Source organism: Aegilops tauschii, chromosome 1 (assembly GCF_002575655.3).
Source record: "Aegilops tauschii subsp. strangulata cultivar AL8/78 chromosome 1, Aet v6.0, whole genome shotgun sequence".
Lineage (NCBI taxonomy): Eukaryota > Viridiplantae > Streptophyta > Magnoliopsida > Poales > Poaceae > Aegilops > Aegilops tauschii.
This window is the reverse complement of record NC_053035.3, coordinates 160,079,847-160,102,777: the sequence shown is the minus strand read 5'-3', so window position 1 is coordinate 160,102,777 and position 22,931 is coordinate 160,079,847. Positions and strand designations below refer to the sequence as shown.

The window sequence follows — 22,931 nt, the reverse complement described above, 5'->3', positions numbered from 1 at the left end:
AAGTATGATATTACGGCTGCATTAAGGATATAATTGGAGATTAGTCCTTTTTTATTCATATTCCGGGTTATATATCTAAAACTTATGATTCTCAGGGCGGTAAGCCGCCTTGAGACTTGTGATTTGCCCTTCTATGCAGGATAGTTAAAGGCAGCTATTTTGAGATTAAGGAAAACAAAGGATTGATTATGACCCGGAGAAACATAAAGGAGACAACTTCATCAAACTTTAACATTCAAGGCGTGCACGATGGCACGGCAAGGATAAAAGTATTGGTCCTACTCTATTACAAAGACTCATTGAGTCCAAAAGGGTGAGGCATTGATTGATAAGCCGCCAGCTGAATTACAACGCTTGCTGAGTTGAAGTCTCCAGCTCATTCCTCTCTTCTCCTCCGGCTGATCCCAAGACCCGGAAAGTTGATGACTTCCAGTCGATGCCGCTGAGAGCTTCGAATTGGGCTTCCTCGTCAATTAACCCGGCCGGGTCAATCTCCGGGGCGAAAGTGTGCTGACGAGCCGGCGGGATCAAGTTGAGGGCTTCATAGCGCGGAGTAGGGATCCTCTGATTTTCTGCGTCGTAGCCCGGCTGATACTTGGTCAGATCAGTATCGTTGCCAATAAGAGTGGCCACCGGGCGTACGGCCTTCACGCAAGCTGCGAAGTCCTTCTGATCAAAGGCGGTGCCGTCTTCCTTCAGACTTGGGTAGCCGAGGGCGATGTCCGCCGGGTCTAACTCTGGCAAGAACGCCTTGGCCCGGCTCAGCGCAGCGATCGCTCCGGCTCTTGCAGAGGCCCGTCGCAGCTCTTGGATCCGTTGAGGCAGAACGGCGAGCCGACGAAGGACTTCTGCCAGATGAGTCGGCACCTCGTTGGAGAGGGCCACCACAGCCAGAGCACGTTGTGACCCGGTGTAGAGTTGCTCCACCAGGGTGTATACGGCCTTCAGCTTGGTCACCACACCCTGATTCAGGTTGGCACTTCTGGGACCTGTTTAACAGAGTCAGATAAGCCGCCGACAAGGATGAAATTATGAGATATAAACATTCTAAACTTGATGAAAGCCGGTGAGATGGCTTACCGAAGATTGCGGCCACCATCTGGGACACTTGGCGCTTTAGGCCGGAGAGCTCGGCGGTCTTCTCGGAGAGAGCCTTCTCCGCCTGTTCAGCCCGGTTCACCAATGCGGCCTTTTCTTCGGCCCACGCCTTCCGCTCAGCGTCGAACTCCGTCTTCAGCTTCTCTTGCGCGGCGATGCTGGACACAAACTTGGCGTTTGCCTTCCGGGTCTCCATCTCTTGCATCTTCAGCCGGTTCTTGAGATCAGCAAGGTCAGCCTCAAGCTTCTTGCCAGCAGCCTGTATAAATTTCTGGGTTATGGCATGAACAATTACTCTACAAATTTAAAGTCCCAAGCGTTTTCCAAGCAAAGACACTTGGCACTTGGGGGCTAATGCATATTGAACGTTTCTATCTACACATTGCCGGTTCAAATGGAGTAAGCCGGAACTTAAGTCTACAACATACTCAATCATAAGTCATCGACTTGGGGGCTAGCATGGTACAGGTAACTAAGCAGTAAGTAAGAGGACAGAAGAGTATTACCTCAGATTTCTGCTGGATCTGGGTCACCATAGCAATCTCGGCGTCCCGGCTCTTGTGCACTTGGCTGATGAAACCGGAGACGATCTCTCCAATGTTCAAGTTGGAGTAGTCGGTGAGGTCCAGGTTAACCCGGCGCGACTCTAGCAGCTCCCCTTTGGCGGAGCACTTGGCCAGCACGGTAGGTCTCCCCGGCTCAACGAACTCCGTCCGGGTGATTACCACGTCCGGGTCATCAGCTGGGGGAGCCGATCTGGAGGCCTCCGGGTTAACAGCAGCTTCTGTAGTTGTCTTGGTGGTTGGGGCTGCGGCCTCAGGTGCAGAGGCAGCTGGCGGCTCTTGAGCGGCTGCCTTTGGCTCAGGCAAGTCCGGCTCATCGACCGGCTTGGACCTCTTCGCCCTCTTGGTGATCTTGGCCTGGGCACTGAAAGGACAAAATGATTAAGCATAATAGGTAAGTGAAGACAAAAGTATAACATGAGATGGTTATCATTACCCAGGCACGGTCTTGAAAGCCGGCAGGCTTGATTGCATAGAGTCGCCGGAAGAGGGGGAAGTTTCCTGATAATTTGAGTCAGAAGAGTTGAGCGGTTGACGTGTAACACCTGCCAAAGGATGAAAAGGGAACAATTTTGAGATCACCTCGGTCCGGCGTTTCCTCGATGCGTCAGGTAACCCGGAGGAGAGGTCGGTGCTTTTGTCGGTCCGGGTGTGCCGCCGGCTTTCATGAACCTGTCGCTTCAAAATAAATTGAGGGTCTTGATAAGCTAAAGGATGTGAAAAGCTTACTTTCTGGGTTACCCTTCGGACTTTCAGCTTTGGCAAGGGCTCCGAGTCGGAGGAAAGTGACATTACCTCTTCAACCACAGGGTTACTTGCGCCGGTGTCATCCTGTCAATGAACAAGTATTGATAAGGCGGACAACAACAAACAACAAATACAGCAAGGACTTAAAGGCTCAGGGGTTACCTCTGACTCGGAGCTGTCGCTTAATTGCATCAGCTCTGAAGTAGTAGGCCTGCTTCCTTTCTTGCGAGGGGCGGCTTTCTTGGCGGTTTTCTTCGCCTTTCTGGCCTTCTTGGCCGCCTCATGGTCATATTTGACCCGCCAGAATTTATCATCAGCCTGAAAAATGCAATGAGGTTTTTTTAAAATGATTCGGATAAAAGTTATGTACAGGTAAGATGTTTAGATCAGCACCTTACCGCTGGGGCTGGGTTGGTCTTGCAGAAGGGGGCTAACCCGGTCCTCCCGCAGTCTGCCAGGCTCTCGTTCAAAAGAGCCTTGGTCATATCTTCCGCAACGTCTTCAGGAAGATCGTTGCGGCTGTGTCTCTGAGGGTCATCCTTTCGGCCCGTGTACTCGCACATTAAGCCAGGGCGGCGGCTCAATGGGATCACCCGCCACAATATCCAGACCCGGACCAGATCAATTCCATTCAGACCATTACCCAGGAGAGCCTTGATCTTGTTGATGGTGGGGAGCAGAGGTTGGCGCTCCGCTTGAGTCAGCTTGTCTGACAGTGGGTGAGTCGGCTCCAGACGCGAGGGGCGAAAGCCGGGCAACGGACTCTCGTCAGCCGGCGACGTATCTTGGCAGTAAAACCACGTCAGATTCCAGTCCTTGGGGTGGCTGGGCGGCTCTGCGTAAGGGAAGAGGCAGTCCCTACGCCGCTGGATGGAGATGCCACCTAACTTCAGACTTGGCCCATTGGCACACTCATTCTGACGGTTCAAGTAAAAAAGCTCTCTGAAGAGCAGCAGACTAGGTTCTTCTCCAAGGTAAACCTCGCAGAATACTTGGAAGTTGCAGATGTTGGACACTGAGTTGGGTCCTATGTCCTGAGGCCGCAAGTCGAAGAAGTTTAGAACGTCTCTAAAAAACTTTGAGCCGGGCGGTGCGAAGCCCCGGCTCATGTGATCCGCAAAAATCACTACCTCCCCGTCCTTTGGCTGTGGTCTCTCTTCTGACGAGTCGGGGGCACGGTAGGACATGACGTCCTTCTTGGGCAGATATCCAGACTTAACAAAATCTGCTAGTGTCTCACTGGTGACATTGGACCTCATCCAGTTGCAAGTGATGGAGGCTTTGGGAGCTTTGGGAGGCATGGTGAAAGTCGGAAGTCTATGACAAAAAGGAAAACGTCCGGATTAATTATAGGCCGGAGGAGATCTGCAGTTCAAAGCCAAGGTGGCGGCTTATGAAGGGGACTAATGGTATATACCTAAGTACAGCGGGTTATTTAAGCCGCGGGAGGATTCAGAATAATTTGATTGCCTACGGCCTTATCGCAGCTAAGCCGGAGGATTCTATGGAGCATGGTTTTCTTTAACCCGGAAGGTTCTATGGCGTGTGGTTTCTTTAAGCCGGAAATGTAAACCGCCGTGATTCAATGGTTGCAGTTTTTTACTAAGTGTGGTAAAACAGGTTTCACACTTTGTAGTAACTATTTCGGATCAAAATGGTCGGGCAACAGAAAAGTTTCTAGACCTAGAAACAGAAGCGAGGGAGTTCTTGGGCTCGAACAAGGTTCTTATGCAGCACAAAGAGGGCTGCTTGCATATAAAATGGGTGCTAAGCAGTCACCGCAATAGTTCTATGCAGGTCTAAGATCAAAAGAAGGCAGTAAAAATCAAATCTACTGAGGCCTGCAATGAACTACGAGGAACACGGATGAACTACTCGAACCCTACTGCAGATCTGTTCTACAGGGCAGAAGAAACTTACAGGGGCTGGTGAGTCGCGGAGGTCGTCGCGTTTCTCTGGTCAAATCAGGGTGATGCAGCGGCCTGAGTTGGTGACGACGAGAAGACCCGCGGCGGCGGCAGCATCAGAGCTTGAGCAGGGGAGCAGTGGCGCGAGGAAGAAGACGAAGAAGAGAGAAGTGGCTGAAAGCCCGTCGGGCCGGCCTATTTATAAGGGAGAGCTCATAAGTGGGCGCGAGAATCAAGGAGACCACGGCGTGGTTATCTCCTCACGAAACGCCTCGATTTTCGGGATGACAGTAAATGTAAAGATCCGTTGCGGATCTGGCGGAGTAAAAAGGGCTTAATGGAAGATGACGTCACGGCGGATTATCCGGAGTCCAGAGGATGACGTCATGCCGGGTTATGGTCTTCACACAAGTATAAGCCGGCGATTTTCTGTCGAAGGGATTGAAGATTGACATGAGCCGGCTCAAATCAATCTGGGGCCTAATGTTGAGGATATAGACCTTAGAGTCACCCGCCAGGAGGGGCCGGGTTACTCATATGGTCGTTGCCAGAAGCCCGGAGCCAAGCTTGAAGACGATAGGCCAGAGATGGGCTTAAGACCCGGCTATGGCTTAAGGCCCGTAGTTACAATCATTATTATGGTAGAACTTGTAGTGTAAGGCAAGAATAGTTGAGAGTCCGAGCCAGACACTCTTATGAGCCGGCCGGGACTCTAAGAGCTGCTGGGCGTCAGCCTCCCTATATGAAGGGACGACCCGGCAGCGGTTTAGGGGGGAGAAAGATCTCGTCGAAAGCCAGGCAAAGCAGTTAAGCTCCCTGGTCATCGAAACCCTAGTCAATACCACCTCAAACTGGACGTAGGCTTTTACCTTCACCGTAAGGGGCCGAACCAGTATAACCCTCGTGTTCCTTGTCCCACTTAACCCCTTCAAGCTTCCTAGTTGCGATGGCTCCACGACTAAGTCCTAGCTCGAGGACATCTGCCGTGACAATTCCACGACAGCGGGGCCGGGCGGCGGCGGAGGGCGGCGAGCGCGACGGCGGACCGGCGGACGCGGGAGGCGGCGGCGCGCCGGATCCACGGGCGAGGGGCGGCAGGCGGCGAACGGGCCCGCGGGCTCGCGGCGGGCTTCGCGGGCCGGCGGCGGGGTGAGGACGCCGGGCCACGTGGCGGCTTCTGATTCGCCGGGACGCGGCGGCGGACGTGTCCGGTCCGGTCCGGACGTGTCCGGCGGTGAAGAGGGAGCGGAGCTAGGGTTGGACTGAGTTCGTTTTTGGGGATGCCCACATATTTATAGGTAGAGGGAGCTAGGAGGCTCCAAATGAGGTGCGGTTTTCGCCCACACGATCGTGATCGAACGACCTAGAGCATGGAAAAGAGTTTGGTGGGTTTTGGGCTGGTTTTAGAGGGGGTTTTTGCTGGACACTCAAATGGACATTGCGGATGCCCGGTTAACCGTTGGAGTACCAAACGACCTCCAAATGGAACGAAACTTGACCGGTAGTCTCCGAGTGGTAAATTAAGGCCACTTGACAAGCCTCGGTCCATTCCGAGAAAGTTTGACACCCGCACACGAAAGAAAACGAAAGGGGTGCACCGGAGGAGATAGGAGCGCCGGATTGCAAAACGGACAACAGGGAAAATGCTCGGATGCAAGAGACGAACACGTATGCAAATGCAATGCGCATGATGACATGATATGAAAATGCATGACATGATAAAATGCAAAACGAAAGACAAAACCCGACCACGGAGGGAATAACATATCACAAAGCCGAAAATGGCAAGAGTCAGAGTTACAAATATGGCAAGTTGCATGCGGGGTGTTACAACACTCCACCACTACGAGAGGATCTCGTCCCGAGATCTAGGACTGAAAGAACTCTGGATATTCGGAACGGAGATGATCCTCGCGTTCCCAGGTGGCTTCCCGGTCAGAATGGTGCGACCACTTCACTTTCAGGAATTTGAATGACTTGTTGCGAGTCTTGCGCTCAGTTTCTTCAAGAATAGCAACGGGATGCTCATGATAAGACAAATCTTCTTGGATGTCAATCTCTTCGAAGTTGATAGTGCGCTCAGGAGTCTTGAAGCACTTGCGGAGTTGTGACACGTGGAACACATCGTGCACGTTCGCGAAGTTGGAAGGAAGCTCAAGTTGATAGGCGAGGTCGCCTCTTTTGCCAATGATCTTGAAAGGACCCACGTATCTAGGGGCAAGCTTCCCTTTGATACCGAAGCGACGAGTGCCCTTCATTGGAGAGACGCGGAGGTAGACATGGTCTCCGATCTCGAAAGCCAAATCACAATGCTTACTATCATAGTAACTCTTCTGGCGCGATTGCGCGGCTTTGAGGTTATCACGGATGACTTTACACATTTCTTCAGCTTCAGTGATTAAATCATTGCCAAGAAGTTGGCGTTCACCAGTCTCTGACCAATTGAGAGGAGTACGGCACTTTCTGCCATAGAGAATCTCGAATGGGGCCTTGCCCGAACTCGCTTGGAAGCTGTTGTTGTAGGAGAATTCAGCATAAGGAAGACAATCTTCCCATTTCATGCCAAAGGAAATGACACAATCCCTGAGCATATCTTCAAGAATTTGATTGACTCGCTTGACTTGGCCACTAGTTTGAGGATGGAAAGTTGTGCTGAAGCGAATGTTAGTGCCCATGGCCTTCTGGAAGGAGTCCCAGAACTTAGAGGTGAAGATGCTTCCACGATCTGAAGAAATCAATTGTGGAATGCCGTGCAAGGAGACAATTCTGGAGGTGTAAAGCTCTGCCAGCTGAGCTGCTGTGATGGATTCTTTGATTGGAAGGAAATGAGCCACTTTAGAAAGCTTGTCAATGACAACGAAGATAGCATCATTTCCGCGCTTGGACTTGGGAAAACCAGTCACGAAGTCCATTTCAATATGATCAAACTTCCACTCTGGGATAGCAAGAGGTTGGAGGAGACCAGCTGGTCGTTGGTGTTCTGCTTTCACTCTTCGACAGACATCACATTCATTCACGAATTGAGCGATCTCTCGCTTCATTCGAGTCCACCAATACGACTGCTTGAGGTCATGATACATCTTCATACTTCCAGGATGAATGGATAGGAGAGAATTGTGCGCCTCGTTCATTATGACTTTCTTTAGATCACCTTTAGGAACCACAATCCGGTCCTCGAAGAATAAAGTGTCTCTGTCATCAATGCGATAGCACTTGTATTTGGAAAGACCCTTGTCGATACCACGTTTCACCTTCTTCACCATGGCATCAAGGAGTTGTGCCTCACGAATTTGATCTTCCAAAGTAGGAGAGACTATGAGGTTGGCAAGAAAGCCTTGAGGAACAACTTGGAGATTCAGCTTGCGGAAAGCTTCACAAAGATCCGGTTGGAAAGGCTTGAGAATTAAGCTGTTGCAATAAGCCTTCCTGCTTAAAGCATCTGCAATGACATTGGCCTTGCCTGGAGTATATTCAATACTCGGATTGTACTCTTGAATCATTTCGACCCATCAAGTCTGCCTGAGGTTGAGGTTGGGCTGAGTGAAGATGTACTTGAGACTCTTGTGATCAGTGAAAATGTCCACTTGTCTTCCCAACAAGAGATGTCTCCACGTTATTAATGCATGGACAACTGCCGCCAACTCAAGATCTTGAGTGGGGTAGTTCTTCTCGTTGGGCTTCAACTGATGAGAGTTATAGGCCACAACTTTCTTCTCTTGCATTAACACAGCACCGAGACCTTGGAGAGAAGCATCACAGAAAACTTCATACGGCTTGGATTCATCAGGAGGAGTCAAGACAGGAGCTGTGACTAGTTTCTCTTTGAGAGTGTTGAAAGCAACGTCACACTCAGGAGACCAGACATACTTCACATGCTTCTGGAGGAGGTTGGAAAGAGGCTTTGCAATCTTGGAGAAATTCTCAACGAATCTTCGACAATAGCTTGCAAGACCAAGAAAACTGCGGAGCTGCTTGACATTTTGAGGAGGTTCCCAATTCACAATTGCGGACACCTTCTCGGGGTTAACAGCGATGCCCTTGGCAGAGATGATGTGACCAAGGAAAAGAACTTCATCGAGCCAAAACTCACATTTAGAGAACTTCGCATAGAATTGATACTCTCTGAGCTTGTCGAGCACCAATCGCAAATGTTTGGCATGATCCTTCTTATTCTTGGAGAAAACCAAGATATCATCGAGATACACCAGAACGAATTCATTGGTATAGGGGTTGAAGATGAAATTCATCATCCGAGAGAACACCGGAGGAGCATTGACAAGGCCGAAAGACACGACAGTATATTCATAAGAACCAAAGCTTATTCTGAATGTTGTCTTGGGGATATCTTCTTCACGAATGCGAATCTGATGATAACCCATACGAAGGTCAAGCTTCGAGAATACTTTAGCCCCTTTGAGTTGCTCAAATAGCTCATTGATGTTGGGAAGTGGATACTTGTTCTTGATTGTCTTCTTGTTCAATGGGCGGTAGTCGACACAAAGTCGGTCTGTGCCATCCTTCTTCTTGACAAAAAGAACACCACAACCCCATGGAGAAGAACTCGGTCTGATCAAACCCAGACGCTCTTGTTCATCGAGTTGTTTCTTCAATTCCTTCAGCTCGTTGGGTCCAAGCTTGTATGGACGCTTGCAAACGGGTTCAGTGCCAGGCTCCAGTTCAATAACGAACTCAACTGGCCGATGAGGAGGCATACCCGGAAGCTCTTCTGGAAAGACATCTTGATACTCACAAACGACTGGAATTTGAGAGATGGCATTCAATTCGCCCTTCTCATTGAGAGAGAAAAACCCAATGGTTTCATCACGAGCGGCATAAATAATCACATCCTCAGACGAGTGTGTCAATTGAATTTCCCTGGCAGCAAAATCAAGTTGAGCCTTGTGCTTAGAAAGCCAGTCCATCCCGAGAATTAGATCAATATCCGAGTCACCAAGAACAATTGGAGAAGACTGAAATTTATAGTTGCCCATCTTGATGGTAACATTCGGAACCATAGAGCTTGCATTCATGAATTTACCCGGAGAGACAACTGATAACGGTCTAGGCAAATCTTGATAAACCAACTCATGCTTAAATGCAAATGGCCTTGATATGAAAGAAAGCGATGCACCAGTATCAAAAAGAACTTTTGCAGGAATATCATTAACAGGAAGATTACCCATTATCACATCAGTAGATTCCTTCGCTTGAGCTGCATTCATCATGTTCACCTTTGCAGACTTTGGATTATGCTTGACCACTGCATTGCTGGAAGATCTGACAGGAGGAGGAGGAGGAAGGCGCCTTTGGTTGAAGCACTTGTTAGCATAGTGACCTTTCTGCTGACATTTGTTGCAAGTCACCTCTGAGAGTGGACGGTGATAAGGAGCATTGGACTTTGGAGCTTGATTCTGAGACTTGTTCTGATAGCCAGAGTTGGAAGAGTTGGAAGAACCATGGCCACCTTTGTTCTTCTGCTGATAAGGCTGGCGAAACGGAGGAGGAGGAGGCAACCAGAACTTCTGTTGCTTAGCTGTCACAAGTGAGGAAGAAGAAGACTGAACTGCGTCTCTGACTCTCTTCTTAGAAGCCTCACACTTGAGCTGAGCAGCCTCTTGCTTCAGTGCCATATTGTAGAATTGATCAAAGTGAGTAGGCTCAACAAGAACGAGAGCTAACTGCAGATCCTCTTTAAGGCCACCTCTGAAGTGATAGATCATGCTATTTTCATCAGGAACGTCTTGTTTAGCGAAGCGAGCAAGTTTCTGAAACTGGATGTTGTATTGATACACAGACATGTTGCCTTGCTTGAGATTGTGGAACTCCTCACGCTTGCTCTCAACAACACTTTGTGGAATGTGGTGCGCTTTGAAGTCCCGACAGAAGTCAGTCCAAGTGATCACACGACCTCCTCTGGAATCTTTGTATTGTTGATACCAATCAGCAGCTTGGTCCTTGAGCTGGAAAGAAGCGAACTTGACATAGTCCTCAGGCCTGACATTGCTACATTCAAAATGCTTGTTGATGTCCACGAGCCAATCATCGGCATCCGTGGCCTCGGCACAGTAGCTGAAAGACTTGGGCTGATTTGCGAGAAACTGGTTGAGAGTAGCAAAGTGAAACTGATTGCTGCCTTGACCTTGATTGCCTTGCCCTTGAGTACGTTCTTGCAAGAGTTGCAGAATCATCTGAGCATTGGCGTTGGTGGCTGCCATGATTGCTTGCCATGCCTCCGGAGGCGAAGGTGGTGGCGGAGGGTTCGCTTGACTCCCTTCATTGCGATCCGGATTCTGACGCGTTGGCGGAGCCATCCTGAAGAGGGTGACATCCGTTAGCATCTTGATAGACAAATAGACAAGTAGAATCAACGGATAGAAATTGCAACATATAGTCTTCACAATAAGCATTCGAACGAAGATGAACGAATGAATTCCGTAGTAAAACATCACACTTCCATAAGTTGAGAAGCCACTTGAAAGAGATATGGAATCAACATATGAATTCGAAGCAACTCGAATACCACAATACAAAACAAAGCAAGTATTGGCTTGCAGAGTAAGCCGGAACAAACATATGATAGATATTTCGTCCGAAGTTTTCATGGTGGGGCCCACACGGGCTCAATCGTACAGCACCATCATGTACAAGGCTGTGCACATGACATACGAAGCGTCCCCGAGTCGGCATAGCCATGGACTCTTTAAGACACTACGAGACCACTGTAAAATCAATCGTGTACAGGCGGACCACTAGACGTCGAACCCCAATCTCATATCATGCGTCTGTCGGAAAGATATCCTAAGGCTACTTGAATTCCCACTTATAAACTCCCGAAACTTTCTGGTTATGCAATCTGGTGTTGGGGATACAGGGGACACAAAATATATCACCCAAACTAACAATCCCTAGATCCAGCTGTATCCATCCGTCAACACATAACTAAGAAACCTTCGGAAATCGTTTACCTCAACCTTCGAAAAACATCCGTTATACAAGTTATGGCAATACTCCCGAACTCCCGCCCCAGTACTGGGTGGCGTCGAGGTGATCTCACCAACAACTGCATAAAAGAGATTTCGATGTCGGCGAAACTCAGGTATTCCAGAACTGCAACGATAAAATTGTGACGACAACACCTCGGAGCTCAACTCCCCGGGACACTGCCACAACCCCTAAATGTCAGGAGGCACCAAGAACAATGTTCTCGTCACAAAACCATCGGAATGATTCCAAGATACCCGCGTGATCCTAAAAAAAATTTAGTGAAATTTGAGGAGAGAATAGTCAAAACTTCTACGTCAGGAGACCTCACCAGAGCGACGAAGGGACTGAGGAGTAAAAAGAATCCTACTCTCCGATATATATAATCCTAAGACTCAAAACATTTTTATTCTAGACTCAACAACGCCAGCGATTCGATCAAGCAGGGGCTCCTAAGTCGGGGATGGCTCTGATTACCAACTTGTAACGCCCACGATGCGGCTATATCTCCCACGTGTCGAGGCACGACTTAGAGGCATAACCGCATAGTGGTTTTGTCGCAAGAAGGGTCATCTTCACACAATCCCATGTAATGAACAAGAATGGGATAAAGAGTTGGCTTACAATCGCCACTTCACACAATACATAAATATAAATCATACATCATCCAAAATACAATCATATAGACCGACTACGGTCAAAATCCAGATGAAAATAAGACAACCCCAAATGCTAGATCCCCGATCGTCCCAACTGGGCTCCACTACTGATCATCAGGAAAAGACACATAGTAACAACCACGTTCCTCGTCGAACTCCCACTTGAGATCGACCCCATCATCTGCACTGGCATCGTCGGCACCTGCAACTATTTTAGTAGAATCTGTCAGTCACGGGGACTCAACAATCTCACACCTGCGAGATCAAGACTATTTAAGCTTGTAGGAAAGGATGGTGTAATGAGGTGGAACTGCAGCGGAAATAAGCATATATGGTGGCTAACATACGAAAATGAGAGCGAGGAGAGAAGCAAAGGAACGGACGTCATCTAGCAATGACCAAGAAGTGATCCTGAACACCTACTTACGTCATACATAACACAGACCGTGTTCACTTCCCGGACTCCGCCGAGATGAGACCATCACGGCTACACACGCAGTTGATGTATTTTACTTGGGTCAAGTGACAAGTTTTCTACAACCGGACATTAACAAATTCCCATCTGCCTCATAACCGCGGGCACGGCTTTCGAAAGATAATACCCTGCAGGGGTGTCCCAACTTAGCCCATCATAAGCTCTCACGGTCAACGAAGGATAAACCTTCTCCCGGAAAGACCCGATCAGTCTCGGAATCCCGGTTTACAAGACATCTCGACAATGGTAAAACAAGACCAGCAAAGCCCCCGAATGTGCCGACAAATCCCGATAGGAGCTGCACATATCTCATTCTCAGGGCACAACGGATGAGCCCGACATCGGGTTGGCATAGACCCTGGTTGCCCAGGGGGCGCCGGACATCGCTCGGTTTGGGCCAACACTCGAAGGAGCACTGGTCCGGGGGTTTAAAATAAAGATGACCCTCGGGCTCGCGAAAACCCGGGGGAAAAGGCTTAGGAGGCAAATGGTAAAACCAAAGTTGGACCTTGCTGGAGGAGTTTTATTCAAGGCGAACTGTCAAGGGGGTCCCATAAATCACCCGACCGCATAAGGAACGCAAACTCAAGGAACATAATCCCGGTATAACAGAAACTAGGGCGGCAAGAGCGGAACAAAACACCAGGCATAAGGCCGGGCCTTCCACCCTTTACCAAATATATAGATGCATTAATTAAATAAGAGATATTGTGATATCCCAACATATCCATGTTCCGACATGGAACCACTTCAACTTCACCTGCAACTAGCAACGCTATAAGAAGGGCTGAGCAAAAGCGGTAACTTAGCCAAACAACGGTTTGCTAGGAAAGGATGGTTAGAGGCTGACATGGCTAAAATGGGAGACATGATATAGCAAGAGATAGGTAGCGTAGCATGGCAATAGAGCGAACAACTAGCATAGCAAAGATAGAAGTGATTTCGAGGGGTGGTCATCTTGCCTGCAAGGTTCTCAGAGTTGTCGAAAGCTTGATCCTCGTAAGCGTACTCAACAGGTTCCTCATTCACGAACTCGTCTCCCGACTCTACCCAAGACAAGAACACAAACAAACGGAACCACAATCAACAACGAGAAATGCGCAAGCAACATGATGCAAAACATGTATGATATGCAAGATATGATATGCGATGCATATGCGTGCTCCGGAAGGAAAATGATGAACATGGCAGTACCTTGGAAAACCAAGCATGCCACTGGAAAGATGAGATGATTTCGGTCGAAATCGATATAAAGATCACCGGAAACGGATGCACGGTTTGCAAATGGCAAGCAAAACAAGAATGACACGAATCTGCGATAAACAGCAAGATAGCACTTAAAATGCAACAAACAACAATGCTACAGAATTCCAACATGGCAAAAAAGCACATGGAAATAATATACAGGAGATGCTTGACAAAAGATGAACACTGAGCTACGGCTAGATCACAATATATCAAGCTGAAACAAGCATGGCAAAAATGCAAAAGATAACAGGATCACAGACTTAGTGAAAAACTGGACATGGCAGAAAACAGCATCAGGTAGCAGTGTTCATAGCATGAAATCAACATGCTACAGGAACTTAACATAGAAAAACAAGGCATGAAAGTGTTTTACTAAATGCATGTCGCAAAAGTCCCTTACTGACCATAAGCGAAAAAGGACCAGAAGATATGATGGCAAGCATGTAAACATAGCAAGTTTCGTTATCAGGTTTCAGACTTAGCAGAAAACAGAGCATGGCAGAAATAATAATAAGTAGGCCTCTTTGTGAGCTTGATGCACTCACTACAGAGAAATTCATGACAAACCAAGCACACCTACAGCAATATGGCATGTTTATGAAGCTATCCAGGGCAAGAACAAATACATAGCATGTATGGATCAACTACAATAAGCTTGGCAAAATTGTATATCATGTTAAGAATCTGCCAGAAATATTTTATAGCAAAAGTAGAGCAAGATTGAGTCATGCTATGGCACTCCATAATTACAAACAATTGCCGTAATGGATCAATTACAACTATATCTACAAAACATCCTTAGTGAACATCTCCAAAATATGCATGGATCTCTCTGTAGCATCAAGTTTACATGGCAACAAAATAACAGCAGACAAGGACTTGGAGAAATCACTAAGTCCCTGAAATCAGAAATATTACGGAGCCTACTTTGCATGCTTGTGCTAGTCACCACATAGATCACAAAAATACATGGCATACACCCTTGGAAATATGGCATGGCATACTTCAAAACACATGTAGAGCTCATGCCCGAAGGTGCACAGATTAAATGATACAAAAAATAACAAATCTCCAAGTTCTGATAAGAACCAGAGAATAACAGCAACTAGCCCTCTTCCAACAGAGATTTTGGCATCAAGATGACCTCTAATGAACATGGTGCAATTGAACAAAATGAAGAGCATCGTGAGATGAACAATTTGACATATTACACGCGCGAATCGGAGCTACATGCAAGGAGTTATGGCATCACGAACAAGTGCACATGCTGTAGAATTTCAGGGACTTAGGAAATTTGAGGGGTTACGAGAAAGTCAACGCCGGGGCTTTACCAGATCCGATCGAGGGAGAGGCCGGCTCGGGCTGGTGGAGGAGCTCGAGCTCGCCGATGGGCAAGGGAGAGGAGAGGCCGCTGGAGAGGGGAGGAGAGGCGGCGGAGGGCGGCACCGGCGGCGGGGCGGCACGGCGGCGCGGGGCGGCGCGGCCGCGGCCGCGGGGCACGGCGGGGCCGGGCGGCGGCGGAGGGCGGCGAGCGCGACGGCGGACCGGCGGACGCGGGAGGCGGCGGCGCGCCGGATCCACGGGCGAGGGGCCGCAGGCGGCGAACGGGCCCGCGGGCTCGCGGCGGGCTTCGCGGGCCGGCGGCGGGGCGAGCACGGCGGGCAACGTGGCGACTTCTGATTCGCCGGGGCGTGGCGGCGGACGCGTCCGGTCCGGTCCGGACGTGTCCGGCGGCGGAGAGGGAGCGGAGCTAGGGTTGGACTGAGTTCGTTTTTGGGGATGCCCACATATTTATAGGTAGAGGGAGCTAGGAGGCTCCAAATGAGGTGCGGTTTTCGCCCACACGATCGTGATCGAACGACCTAGAGCATGGAAGAGTGTTTGGTGTGTTTTGGACTGGTTTTAGAGGGGGTTTTTGCTCGACACTCAAATGGACATTGCGGATGCCCAGTTAACCGTTGGAGTACCAAACGACCTCCAAATGGAACGAAACTTGATCGGTAGTCTCCGGGTGGTATATTAAGGCCACTTGACAAGCCTCGGTCCATTCCGAGAAAGTTTGACACCCGCACACGAAAGAAAACGAAAGGGGTGCACTAGAGGAGATAGGAGCGCCGGATTGCAAAACGGACAACGGGGAAAATGCTCGGATGCAAGAGACGAACACGTATGCAAATGCAATGCGCATGATGACATGATATGAAAATGCATGACATGATAAAATGCAAAACGAAAGACAAACCCCGACCACGGAGGGAATAACATATCACAAAGCCGAAAATGGCAAGAGTCGGAGTTACAAATATGGCAAGTTGCATGCGGGGTGTTACAGATTCCCCCACAAGTCGGGATGAGACTCCGGACAAAATAAATAAATAAATAAAAAGAGGCCATAAAAAAAGAAAAGGCCCAAATAAAAAAATTATTATGGGAGAGAAAGAGAGAAGGGACAATGCTACTATCCTTTTACCACACTTGTGCTTCAAAGTAGCACCATGATCTTCGTGATAGAGAGTCTCCTATGATATCACTTTCATATACTAGTGGGAATTTTTCATTATAGAACTTGGCTTGTATATTCCAATGATGGGCTTCCTCAAAATGCCCTAGGTCTTCGTGAGCAAGCGAGTTGGATGCACACCCACTTAGTTTCTTTTGTTGAGCTTTCATATACTTATAGCTCTAGTGCATCCGTTGCATGGCAATCCCTACTCACTCACATTGATATCTATTGATGGGCATCTCCATAGCCCGTTGATATGCCTAGTTGATGTGAGACTATCTTCTCATTTTTTGTCTTCTCCACAACCACCATTCTATTCCACATATAGTGCTATGTCCATGGCTCACGCTCATGTATTGCGTGAAGATTGAAAAAGTTTGAGAACGTCAAAAGTATGAAACAATTGCTTGGCTTGTCATCGGGGTTGTGCGTGATTTAAATATTTTGTGTGGTGAAGATAGAGCATAGCCAGACTATATGATTTTGTAGGGATAACTTTCTTTGGCCATGTTATTTTGAGAAGACATAATTGCTTAGTTAGTATGCTTGAAGTATTATTATTTTTATGTAAATATTAAAATTTTGTCTTGAATCTTTCGGATCTGAATATTCATACCACAATTACGAAGAATTACATTGAAATTATGCCTAGTAGCATTCCACATCAAAAATTCTGTTTTTATCATTTACCTACTCAAGGACGAGCGGGAATTAAGCTTGGGGATGCTTGATACATCTCCAACGTATCTATAATTGTTATTGCTCCATGCTATATTATCTTATGTTTTGGACATTATTGGGCTTTATTATTATCTTTTATATTATTTTTGGGACTAACCTATTAACCGGAGGCCCAGCCCAGAATTGTTGTTTTTTGCCTATTTCAGAGTTTCGCAGAAAAAGAATATCAAACGGAGTCCAAACGGAATGAAACCTTCGGGAACGTGATTTTCAGAACGAACATGATCCAGGAGACTTGGACCCTACGTCAAGGAAGCTTCCAGGAGGCCACGAGGTAGGGGTGCGCCTACCCCCCCCCCAAGCGCGTCCTCCACCCTCGTGGGCCCCACGTTGCTCCACCAACGTACTCCTTCCTCCTATATATACCTACGTACCCCCAAACGATCAGATACGGAGCCAAAAACCTAATTCCACCGCCGCAACCTTCTGTACCCACGAGATCCCATCTTGGGGCCTATTCCGGAGCTCCGCCGGAGGGGGCATCGATCACGGAGGGCTTCTACATCAACACCATAGCCTCTCCGATGAAGTGTGAGTAGTTTACCTCAGACCTTAGGGTCCATAGTTATTAGCTAGATGGCTTCTTCTCTCTTTTTGGATCTCAATACAATGTTCTCCCCCTCTCTCGTGGAGATCTATTCGATGTAATCTTCTTTTGCGGTGTGTTTGTTGAGACCGATGAATTGTGGGTTTATGATCAAGTTTATCTATGAACAATATTTGAATCTTCTGAATTCTTTTATGTTTGATTGGTTATCTTTGCAAGTCTCTTCGAATTATCAGTTTGGTTTGGCCTACTAGATTGATATTTCTTGCAATGGGAGAAGTGCTTAGCTTTGGGTTCAATCTTGCGGTGTCCTTTCCCAGTGACAGTAGGGGCAGCAAGGCACGTATTGTATTGTTGCCATCGAGGATAATAAGATGGGGTTTTTACCATATTGCATGAATTTATCCCTCTACATCATGTCATCTTGCTTAAGGCGTTACTCTGTTCTTATGAACTTAATACTCTAGATGCATGCTGGAGAGCGGTCGATGTGTGGAGTAATAGTAGTAGATACAGGCAGGAGTCGGTCTACTTGTCTCGGACGTGATGCCTATATACATGATCATACCTAGATATTCTCATAACTATGCTCAATTCTGTCAATTGCTCAACAGTAATTTGTTCACCCACCCTAAAATACTTATGCTCTTGAGAGAAGCCACTAGTGGAACCTATGGCCCCCGGGTCTATCTTCATCATATTAATCTTCCAACACTTAGTTATTTCCGTTGCTTTTTACTTTGCTTTTATTTTACTTTGCATCTTTATCATAAAAATACCAAAATATTATCCTATCATATCTATCAGATCTCACTCTCGTAAGTGACCGTGTAGGGATTGACAACCCCTTATCGCGTTGGTTGCAAGGATTTATTTGTTTGTGTAGGTGCGAGGGACTCGCGCGTAGCCTCCTACTAGATTGATACCTTGGTTCTCAAAAACTGAGGGAAATACTTACGCTACTTTGCTGCATCACCCTTTCCTCTTCAAGGGAAAACCAACGCAGTGCTCAAGAGGTAGCATCCTGCCTGCAGCCTCGGATTCAACGAGCTTCAGCTTCAGGTCATACCTGCCCGCGAGATCCGCGCGAGCCTCGGCCACGCGGCGGTCGACCTCCTCCTGGGCTCGGGCCTCGCGCGCACCGACAATGTCCTCCGCTTGGGCGACTTGCCGCTCCCTCGTCTCCAACCGCTCAAGTTCAAGCCTGTGCTCCATGGCTTCTAGCGCCAACGCTTCCTCATGCTTCAGGATCTCTTCCTCCTTGGCAGGCGTCCCCCTCATCAACGCAAGGGTGGCTTGGCGCGCCTCCACCTGCCGTTCCAAGGAGGCGCTCCAGGTTTGGAGCTCCCATGTGCGTTTCTCGGTGATCCCGCGGCGGCGGTCGGCTTCCCGGGCTTCCTCCAAGGCTCGGGAGCAGGCCTCCCGCGAGGTCGCAAGAGACGCCTCGGCCTTCGCATTATGCCGCTCCTCCATCAGCCGAAGACCCTTGGCTTCGAGGAGCGCGTCTACGTCCGCGAGTTCTCCACCGAGCCGGCTCATCGCTCCCATTGCCTCCTGAAAGAGCTCGTGGCGGACGACACTTCGTTCATGCACATGCTTAAGCGCGCGGCCGATGACGTCCTCCATCACGAGGGCCGTCGACGGGATCCAAAGCGGCTCACCCCCTCTCAGCAGGGAACCGGGGGCTGGCGCCCCCTCGGCCGCTGACCAGGCCCCGTGAGAGGTCTGGATTGGCATAGGCCCGCCGCTTGAAGAGGAGCCCAGGATCGAAGCCAACCAGCCGTCGTCCATGATCAGAGGAGGAGCCCTTGGCACGCTGGCCGCACTCCAAGCAAGGCCGCGAAGGAGAGACGACAAGGGCACGGGCTCGAGGCGCCTTGCAGGCAGGCTTGCTTCTCCAGCTGACCCTGCGCCAGGGGCGGCGTGCAGGCTTGGGGTGCTCAAGGCTAGCGGGGAAGACGAGGCAAGAGGAGGTTGCTTCTCGGGGGACTCCACGGCCTTGGCAGAAGGGAGCCTGAAGAGCCACCGTCAGGAAGGGAAGCAACACTCGAGGAATTACAAAGATAAGGTACTCACTCGTCTATGGCGATGTACTTCCTATGATTCAATGGCCGGACGGTGCCACTGCTGCAGCTTGGAGAATCCTTCCTCTTACGGAGCGTCGCGAAGTCCACGCGAAACCGGCCAAAGCGTTGGACGTGGCGACTAGCGCGGGGCGCGACTGGATAGTCACCCAAGGAGATGACCTCAGGAGCACCAAGCTGGGGAGAGCTATCGGGCTCCGCCTCTCGATGACATGCCGAGGCCTCAGGAGCCGCAGACTACATCGCCCCCTCAACTGCTGCCCCAGGGCAAGAATCACGGGTTCCCAAGGATGGCGCCTCGGGAGCCTCAGGCGGCATCGGCACCTCGGCACCCGTGCCTCCGGTCTCCAGCGGTGCTTGCCTCCCTGCGTCCACTCTTGGGGCAAGCTCGGTGCCGGTGACAAGGAGAGGAACCACGATGATGGGGTTCTCACGGGGCCCCACAAGGCCAACTAGACGCAGCCCCCATTCATCGAAGGAATCTGCCCCGCGAACTCCACCCTGTTCGAGCAGCTGTACAAGCAACAACCCTCCTATGGAAAATCACCTGGCGAGGGGTCACCGGCCAAGACTTCGAGCACCGTTCTTCGTGCCTCGGCCGGAAGCCCCGATGCCTGAAGCCTCATGCGATCCTGGTCGCCGGCTGGGAATGGCGCTGGAGTGGGGCTATGCGACGTTGGAGGAACTCCTTCATCACCTTGGGCGCGGTCACACCAAGATCCTTTAGCCTCCTCAGCCGGAGCCAGACGAAAGCAAGACGGGAGCTCACGAGCTCCTCGTGACCCCAGCCGGAGCTGGGGACGGCGGGTGACGACGGAGGCAAGAGCAGGGGGCTGAGTACTCCGACATAAACATACACCCACCGCATCCGAAACTCGCTCGTCGATGGCGGGAGATCAAAGTCAATCCCCGAGCCGGCTGTCGCCGCCACGGCCTGGAAGCTCAGGCACCCCGAGCTCTGCCGGGGGTTGGTCAGGTGCAGCGAGAAGAAATGGCGCAAGAGGGCCACAGAAGGAGTAATGCCCACCATGGCCTCGCAGACAAAGGCGAAGACAGCAAGAAGGGCGACAGATTGGGGATCAAGGTGCAGCATATGGATCTGGTAATGAGAAAGCACGGCATCGAAGAAGGCGGAGAAGGGAGGAACCAGGCCATCCCATAGGGCATCAATGAAGAACTGGACCTCGGTGGCCGTCCTATCGATGGTGGCTCGGGACGCAGGCCAGGCCACCGTCCCTCCCCATTCGTTGAAGCTGGTAGCGAGCACCGGGCAGACCTTATCCATGGCCTCCTGGTTGAGCACCCACGATTGGCCGACGGCGGGCTCGACGGCCGGAGGCGGGCCGGCTGAGGACAGGGGCTTCTTCCCTTTCTCCGTTCGGTTCGGCGCCTTGGCGATAGAGAGGACTGAGCTCGAGTCAGATTGGAAGAGGAAGCAGGGGTACGAGGAAGCGAAGAAGTTGGGGAGTGCGTTGCCAGCAATGGGGAAATAACTGTGTAGGATGCCATGGCCGCCTAGCCAGGCGGATTTCAAGGCTGCATGGGGAAGCAGGGTCGCCCACGTCCAATCAATCGCCACGCGTCGACCAAGGCCGCAGGCTATTGGGGCCTGCGGCACTCCACAGTTGCCCTTTGGCTTCGCCTCAAAGCCAAGTCCGAGTGCGCCTTGGGCCCGGGGGCTACTGTCGACGTCCTGGGAATGGGGGTCCCCAGACTTGCCTGCCTGCGGCCCACGGCGTGGCTCTACCAGCGGCCCAGTACGGCCCGTCTTCACCAGCAGACGCTCAAGACCTTCACGAGGGGCCAAGCCTCGCGAGGCGGACGACACAAGACCTCCTCAGGGGCGGCCTCACCAGGCTGGCTCGCGAGGGGCAGAGAGATCAAGGCAAGGCGAACCTCATGAGGTTCCCATGACGCAAGCCATGACGACCAAGACCAGGCGGGCGCCAGCACGCACAGTGTCCTCGTTTCCTCTTTGGTGCTAAGGAGGCAAACGCAGGTGAGGTGTACCGAGGCGTCAGGAAAAGGTTTCCATATCGGGGCAACAAGACCAAGGCCAGCAGGGCGGCAGGAAGGAGGTCACCGCGGAGCCCAAGACGGCGTCACCACCAGAGCCTTTGGCAGGCGAAGACCACCTTTAGTCAGGATAGCTTGTACTAGCTGTCCCCTTCAAATTGGCCGTTGTGGCATCCCTTCCCGCTCAATATTTGGGAAGAGGACCAAGGCCTCTATAAATAGGACTAGCCACCACAGTAGGAGGCAACTGGTCTGAGGCAAACTGATTCAGATCATCCTCACCCACACAAGTTCGCCAAGCACAAGAACACCTCGCCTCAGGAGGCTGTTCTTCCCTTGTACTGTTCATCCTCGGCCCGAGAGGCAATCCACCACACCACACCGGAGTAGGGTATTACACCACATCAGTGGCCCGAACTAGTATAAATCTCGTGTCTCTTGTGTTGCGGGTTCGTCGAGCTAGGCCTTGACATCGCGGTGAGGCTGAGGGCGTGATTAGGTAGGGGAAAATCTTCGTGCGCACCCTAGTGTTCGAACCTCAAGGGTTTTGCCAGAACCCGAAATCCGACACATACTTAAAGCATCACGGAGATAAACAAGCGGTGTGCATGCAAGTGCCGGAAAAAAGGAAGAGACAAACAATGTTTGTGCGCACGTGTGTGTGTGAGAGAGAGAGCGAAATCTCAAAACAAAAGGTGCTCTGCTGGAATCCCATTGTATGTATTCATATGGTTCCGGGACTCGAGTTAACCTTACGCATATGTGTGCGAGACTTAGTTATACTCGAGCAACTGGAACTGGTCTACCAAATCCTTGTCTTCACCAAGCTACTAGTTCTATCCCTTAGCTTCTTTACATTTCAGTTTGTCTTCATGAAGTCATTGCTTGCTTGCCTAATCTGTTTGACTTCACTGTGCGAAGACTATTACCTATTTGGCTTCATATTGTGTTGGAGTAAATGACCACGGGTAGCCACATCTGCTCCCCACGGCAGTTCAAGACATCGGGGCTAGCTGCGCCCCTCAAGCCTCGAAGACAAAGAGCCTCCTTCTCTGGGCCGGCTGCCAGAGAGCGGCAGTTCCCAGAAGACAGCCTTGAGGTGGGCCGACTCCCAGGAGGCGGCCCCCCACTGCCCCCTTGAAGTTTGCACCACATTAAGACAATGAGACGGGGTGTGGCTACAGTGCAACCTGCCACACACGAATCCAGGGCAGAACGTGGCCACAGTGTGGCGTACAGGGCGGACATCTCTCGCCCGGCGTGGCACTATTGCCACACGGCCCATGGCATCACCCATGGCAGAGAAGGTCATACTCCCATTACGGGCTGTCGATACGGCCCGCAGGAGGCGGGCCCTACCTG

At 50.3% G+C, this 22,931-nt stretch overlaps 1 protein-coding gene across 1 annotated transcript; it reads right to left on the bottom strand.

Moving 5' to 3' along the window:
- Positions 1–165: 165 nt before the first annotated feature.
- On the bottom strand, positions 166–19,095 carry LOC141027882 (uncharacterized). The gene is made up of 7 exons (XM_073505453.1): positions 18,472–19,095; positions 2,571–2,726; positions 2,244–2,492; positions 2,098–2,162; positions 1,605–2,025; positions 1,081–1,357; positions 166–989 (listed from the first exon to the last, which is right to left on the bottom strand). Exons 1-7 carry the CDS (start codon positions 19,093–19,095, stop codon positions 346–348), a joined length of 2,436 nt encoding a protein of 811 aa, XP_073361554.1. The 3' UTR covers positions 166–345.
- Between the last annotated feature and the right edge of the window lie 3,836 nt (positions 19,096–22,931).

Excerpts from the sequence above, each read along its gene's own strand:
- LOC141027882 (XM_073505453.1), bottom strand. The coding sequence starts at position 19,095 with ATGGAGGACGTCATCGGCCGCGCGCTTAAGCATGTGCATGAACGAAGT. Across the intron at positions 2,493-2,570 it reads GCGACAGCTCCGAGTCAGAG|GATGACACCGGCGCAAGTAA; the intron begins GTAACCCCTGAG and ends GTTCATTGACAG. Across the intron at positions 2,163-2,243 it reads CGAGGAAACGCCGGACCGAG|GAAACTTCCCCCTCTTCCGG; the intron begins GTGATCTCAAAA and ends TCAAATTATCAG.